The 6941-nt window shown below is 42.2% G+C and overlaps 1 protein-coding gene and 1 non-coding gene across 2 annotated transcripts; one reads left to right on the top strand and one right to left on the bottom strand.

The window, feature by feature from the left end:
* Positions 1–5415: 5415 nt before the first annotated feature.
* On the top strand, positions 5416–6331 carry LOC127745558 (30S ribosomal protein S4, chloroplastic-like). The gene has a single exon (XM_052258355.1). It carries the CDS (start codon positions 5431–5433, stop codon positions 6037–6039), a length of 609 nt encoding a protein of 202 aa, XP_052114315.1. The 5' UTR covers positions 5416–5430; the 3' UTR covers positions 6040–6331.
* Positions 6252–6339, bottom strand: TRNAS-GGA (transfer RNA serine (anticodon GGA)). The gene has a single exon. It is a non-coding gene; the product is annotated as a tRNA-Ser (tRNA).
* Between the last annotated feature and the right edge of the window lie 602 nt (positions 6340–6941).

Here is a 6941-nt window from a genome sequence, read left to right as displayed (position 1 = left end):
TGTAGAGACTCTTCTTGGAGTTAAATGCCAGCTTTTATGCCAGTTTGGGCGTTTAACTCCCGTTTTGGTGCCAGTTCCGGCGTTTAACGCTGGGATTTCTGTGGGTGACTTTGAATGCTGGTTTGGGCCATCAAATCTTGGGCAAAGTATGGACTATCATATATTGATGGAAAGCCCAGGATGTCTACTTTCCAACGCCGTTAAGAGCGCGCCAATTGGGCTTCTGTAGCTCCAGAAAATCCACTTTGAGTGTAGGGAGGTCAGAATCCAACAGCATCTGCAGTCCTTTTTAGTCTCTGAATCAGATTTTTGCTCAGGTCCCTCAATTTCAGACAGAAAATACCTGAAATCACAGAAAAACACACAAACTCATAGTAAAGTCCAGAAAAGTGAATTTTAACTAAAAACTAATAAAAATATACTAAAAACTAACTAGATCATACTAAAAACATACTAAAAACAATGCCAAAAAGCGTACAAATTATCCGCTCATCAGCAGCCAAAGCCCAGAAAGATAAAGGCGGTTCCTCTAAAGATAAGATGACTTCACTCAAAGATAAGATAAGATAAGATAAGATAACTATCTTATCTCTAGAGAGGCCACTCCTCACCATTATAAATACACTGGAGCACCCAGGTATAACTCATACTCTGATTTTACATAAAACCTGCTTATTACCCTTGCTAACTTAAGCATCGGAGTCCCTTGCAGGTACCCCCCACCCTTCGGTGACAGAGGATCAGCAGCACCATCAGTCCAACAAGTCGGACGTACCAGCTCCGGCTGTCATCCACTTGTCGGACACACTAGCTACGACCAGTACGGAAGATCTCGTCCGAGATCGACCTCCAGTTTCAGGTAACCCTCGGAACATTGGCGCCGTTGCCGGGGAACCTGGAAGTCATCCCAACACCATGGCGGACAACCATGACAACGACCACGACTCAGGTTTGGAAGATAGAACGCCACACAAAAACACGGATGCTATACTTAAAGATACTCCGGAATCCAATGGAGACAAAAATTCATCAAATCCTGGGGCGATAGAAGCACTTCAAAATCGATTAAAGCAACTTGAAAAAGAAGCCCAACACCAACGCGAAAAAGAAGAGGATCTACATCGGGAGATAAAACGACGCCGGAAATTGGAGGACAAACTCCTAAAACTCGAAGCCGATCTCAAGGCCAAAGCTAATCAATCCTATCATGAGGATAGCTCCTGCAAGGACCAAGATCCATTCACCAAAGAGATCATGAAAGCTAAAGGTCCCAAAGGACTTCAAAGCTCCAGACATGACCCCGTACGACGGCACATCAGATCCAAGCCATCATCTTAGCAATTTCAAAAGCAGGATGTATTTCACGGAGGCTTCAGATGCAATCAGTTATTCTCCATCCAGAAGGACAAAGCCAAACACGCACCGAGCCTATTAGGGATCAAGCAAGGAGATCGAGAGAGCCTTCGCAACAACATGGAAAGATTCAACAAAACATGTATGGCATACAAAGTCTGCCAACAGAAGCAGCTATCAGGGGCCTCATCAATGGTCTACGAGAAGAACCTTTTAGCCACTCAATATCCAGGAAGCACCCAAACATCTCTAAACGAGGTACAAGAACGAGCAGAGAAGTACATCAACATGGAGGAAAACTCTTGACTAGGAGAGATCTCAAAAACCGAACATTCCTACTCCTCTTGGGATAAGGATAAAGAGTCCAAGAAAAAAGAAGATCAACATGGAGAGAAGCCTAGAAAATACCACAATTACACCCCCTTCGGGTGTCTGTTGTGGATGTCTACCGAGAAATATGCAAGACTGAGAAGATCCCATCAACTCACCCAATCAAAAACAAAAGAGGTCGGACGCGTTGAAGGTCCACCTCACACCAAAGAGGTCGGACAAAGTTGAAGGTCCACCTCACACCAAAGAGGGCGGACAAAGTTGAAGGTCCACCTCACACCAAAGAGGTCGGTCGAGTTGAAGGTCCACCTCACACCAAAGAAGTCGGATGCGTTGAAAGTCCACCTCACACCAAAGTGGTCGGACAAGTTGAAGGTCCACCTCAACCAAAGAGGTCGGACAAGTTGAAGGTCAACCTCATACCAAAGAGGTCGGACAAGTCGAACGTCTCATACCTTAAGATTTTGAGTTGGATGTGGTGTCTTCTCATCTTATGTTCTCGCACTTGATTCCTCCTCGAAGAGTTACACATATATCGTTACGACATTTACTAATAGATGCCATGTTTTATGAGGTCGGACAAGACGTCCACCTCACACCCTTGAGAGACATGTTCATGGAGGATTCACAGGAGGAAGGATCTCTAAATCATCTCGCAAAGGACACCTCAAAGAGGTATATTAAGGAAGGGAGAGAGGTTTGAATAGGACTACGGGGTGCAAACAAGCCTTCCGAGATTTTGAAAATTCTTGGGGCAACCACCCATTCTTACCCAACCAAGGAAAAGTGAAAAGTTCATATTATACCTCGTAGTGGGAAGTCTGGCAATAGCCTCATCACTAGTTAAAGAAGACAAAAGTGGGCAACAACCCGTCTACTTCATCATCAAGGCTCTACAAGGGGCCGAACTAAACTATCAAAAGATAGAAAAGTTCACCTACGCCCTCACATTCTCTTCTCGACAACTCTGCCCATATTTTCAAGCTCACACTATTAGAGTTCGGACCAACCAGCCCATAAAAGGCACCCTACAGAAAACAGACTTAGCTGGAAGAATCCTACAGTGGGCAATCGAGTTATCTGAATTTGATCTTTGACATAAAGCTCGGATAGCCATCAAATCACAGTATCTGGCCGACTTCATTACAGAGTACACTGACATCCCGGGAACTCCTACAAAATGGAAACTCTACAAGGACGACTCTCCAAACAAAACCGGGAGTGGTGCAGGTGTAATTATAGAAAACGATCAGGGAAGCCAAATCAAGCTAAATAACCAAGCTGAATACGAGGCACTACTGGCTGGTTTAAGGCTAGCTAAGAAGATAGGAGCTTACCGTGTCCAGTGATTCACAAGTAGTCACCTCAAAAATAGAAGGGAGCAACCAAGCTGAGGATCCCGCCATGAAAAAATAGCCCGGACAATTCGGGGGACCCTGGACAAAACCAGAGAACAGCCCGAACAATTCGGGGAATATGAAGTCCGACACATACCTCGGGAGTAGAATGCCCGAGCTAATGCATTTTCAAAACTAGCCAACACCAAACCAGGGGGCAATAACAGAAGCCTCATCCAGGCTATATTACAAGACCACAACAAGGAAGGAAAACAAACCCTCTCCTCGGGGTCCGGCGACACCAACTCATTCTACGGAACCTCCTAAGTTGCACACAGTACTCAGGGTCAGCCATAGTAACACGCATTAAAACTATGGAATCCAGTCAATCAGACATGCCGTCCGGGATCTTAGTAGACATCTCAGCAATATTTTTTCAAGAAGACATAGGTCAACCGTGGGGTTATTACCAAACAACTCGGACAAATAAGGAAACAACTCGGACAATAACAACAAAACATCAAGTGTCAGATACAACAGTAAAGGGGAAATCCCAGGACTCACACGAAAGTCCAGGGGCACCCTTTGGAGGCAACAAAAGAGCAAAAACCCAAATACAAGGTCAAAGCTTTACATTAAAAGCATGTTAGCTTCTACATTGCCCCACCAGAGGAACTCATCAATGTAACATCACCTTGGCCGTTCGCAGAATGGGGACTCGACCTCTTCGGACCCCTTCCCCAAGGATCGGGACAAGTCATGTTCCTCATTATAGGGATGGATTACTTCACAAAATGGATTAAGGCAGAGCCCCTAGCTAATGCCACTGCTAAAAAAAGTCAGAAATTCTTGTACAGAAACATTGTTACAAGGTGTGGGGTTCCTTACTCCATCACCACAGACAATGACACTCAATTCACAGACGCAGGCTTTAGAAAGTTGGTAGCCGACTTGAAAATAAATCACCAATTCACATCTGTAGAACACCCACAGGCTAATAGACAAGCAGAAGCTGCCAATAAGGTCATACTAGTCGGGTTAAAATGGAGGCTACAAGACGCAAAGGGAGCTTGGGCTAAAGAGCTCCCACAAGTCCTATGGGTATATCGGACAACTCCACATTTCACCACAAAGGAATCACTTTTCCGATTGGCTTATGGAATGGAGGCAATGATACCGGTAGAAGTCAAAGAAGGATCTCCCAAAACGATCCTCTACAACGAAAAAGCTCATCCTAAATGACATCGGAACAAGTTGACCGGGAGAGGAAAAGCTAGCAGCTAATTGGAAAGAACCCTGCCAAGTCACGGAAGTACTGGGGAAAGGTCACCACAAAGTGTCCGACCTCGAGGGGCGAGAGCTACCAAGGTCATGGCATGCCTGCAAAAGGCGCCAAGCCGAGATCTAAAAGATTGCCCAACCTAGAAGGGCAAGCACTAACATGTACACACTCTTATTCATATCTTCATTTTATTGTTTAAAAGTTTGCAGATTCCCTAAAAAGTTTCCTACCAAGACGTCCGATTACGACAGGTCGGTAAGGTGAAAACCAAATTCACCGCCCGATCACGACAAAGGTCGGCAAAGTGAAAACCAACTTCACCGCCTGACCACGATGAAAACCGAATTCATCGTTTGATTTCGACAAAGGTCGGCAAGGTGAAAACCAAATTCACCGTCCGATCACGACAAAGGTCGACAAAGTGAAAACCAAATTTACTGCTCAATCAAGACGCATTAATCTAAAGCATTCATCGTCCGATTATAAAGCAACAGATCGATAGAAAGTGAAGAACAGATTTACTGTACGATCTCGATAGGAATGATCGTCCGACAAAGGTGAAAACACGATTCACCTAAAGGATGATCAAACCGGGACAGAATCCACCATCTACAAATCGGCAAAGATGAACACAGAATAATGCAAGAAGTTATCGAAAGTGATCCTAAAAAGAACTTGACGAGGTCTTATGGATTGCTATATAATAACTTAAAAAGACTGGCCAACACTAAAAAGTCGGACTAAGTCAACCCAAGTTATCAGCAAATCCCTGGAAAGAGGTCTGGCCAACCCTATTAAAGAGGAATTGCTATAACTTAGAAGAGATCGACCTAACGAAGTCGGTTTCCTACAAAGTGGAGATAGTCGCACGTAATGACAGATCACGGCCATATTATTAAAAGCTTGGGGCAGAGAACCCATCGCTGTCTCGGCTGTGCTACCGGAGGCTCTGGGGAAGTCGGAATTTTCTCTATAAATAGAATAAGGTTCAGATATTGATAGAATTCATACAATTCTTCTTTGTACTACAATGCTTTTGTGAATTTCGCTTCATTTATCATATCATATTTGTCATTTAGTTTAGTTTTAATTTCGATTTTTCATTTTTTAATTAAAAAGGGAGTCTTTATGTCACGCTACAGAGGGCTTCGTTTCAAAAAAATACGCCGTCTGGGGACTTTACCTGGACTAACTAGTAAAAAGCATACAGTCGGAAGCGAATTTAGAAACCAATCACGCTCCGGTAAAAAATCTCAATATCGTATTCGTTTAGAAAAAAAAAAACAAAAATTGCGTTTTCATTATGGTCTTACAGAACGCCAATTGCTTAAATACATTCGTATCGCCGGAAAAGCCAAGGGGTCAACCGGTCAGGTTTTACTACAATTACTTGAAATGCGTTTGGATAACATACTTTTTAGATTGGGTATGGCTTCGACTATTCCTCAAGCCCGCCAATTAGTTAACCATAAACATGTTTTAGTTAATGGTCGTATAGTAGATATACCAAGTTATCGCTGCAAACCTCAAGATATTATTACAGCGAAAGATGAACAAAAATCGAAAGCTCTGATTCAAAATTCTCTGGATTCAGCCCCACGTGAGGAATTGCCAAACCATTTAACCCTTCATCCATTCCAATATAAAGGATTAGTAAATCAAATAATAGATAGTCAATGGGTTGGTTTGAAAATCAACGAATTGCTGGTTGTAGAATATTATTCTCGTCAGACTTAATACTAACTAAAAAAACAAGAGTTTTGATACGAGAATTTTAGCTCATTCAGGTATCATCTACATGGATATAGGACGATTTGCATTCCCTGTCCACTTTTTCCAGTATTTTGCATTTCATATTACCAAAAAAATTGGAATTGAAAATTCATAGCAACTAAAGTTGGAATAATGGTATCCGTTGGCATTTGAGATATTGCAGATTGATGAATTAACGGAGAGAGAGGGATTCGAACCCTCGGTAAACAAACAGCCTACATAGCAGTTCCAATGCCACGCCTTGAACCACTCGGCCATCTCTCCCCCATGATGATTATGGCCCAGAAACCGAAGCAATAGTGAATGATTCATATTCCATTTTTGGATAGGCGCCCATATAAAATAAATAATCAATTCGACCTATACGAAATAATTTTTTGTTTATAAAAAAAACCAACTTCTAGGCCGTAGGCTAAAAAAATTCATTAATGAGTCCTTTTTTACGTTATTTCGTACTATTTGTATTGTACAATTCCTTTGTTTGTGGGATTCTTTTTTCTCACGCGATAAAGAATTCAATTTTCGAATGGATTCCTACCTATGCCTAGATCTCGGATAAATGGAAATTTTATTGACAAGACCTTTTCTATTGTAGCCAATATCTTATTACGAATAATTCCGACAACCTCGGGAGAAAAGGAGGCATTTACTTATTACAGAGATGGTGCGATTTGATTATTTTTTTTACCGATCTCAGTCTTATGAGAAAGACACATTATTTTATTCGTAAAAAAATGGCAAAAAACCGACGCTTGCTGAAGGTGAAGTTTACAAATAAAAAAAAAAATTCCTTCTGTCGTGTATCCCCGATTAATGCAGCCTCATATGCTTCAATTATAGATTTTTAGTATTAAGCGAAAGGTTAT

Source organism: Arachis duranensis, chromosome 3 (genome assembly GCF_000817695.3).
Source record: "Arachis duranensis cultivar V14167 chromosome 3, aradu.V14167.gnm2.J7QH, whole genome shotgun sequence".
NCBI lineage: Eukaryota > Viridiplantae > Streptophyta > Magnoliopsida > Fabales > Fabaceae > Arachis > Arachis duranensis.
Note: the sequence above shows the minus strand (reverse complement) of the source record. Positions and strands in the feature narration are given on the sequence as shown.

What these genes read in the sequence shown, in the direction of transcription:
- LOC127745558 (XM_052258355.1), top strand. Translation starts at nt 5,431, where the DNA reads ATGTCACGCTACAGAGGGCTTCGTTTCAAAAAAATACGCCGTCTGGGG.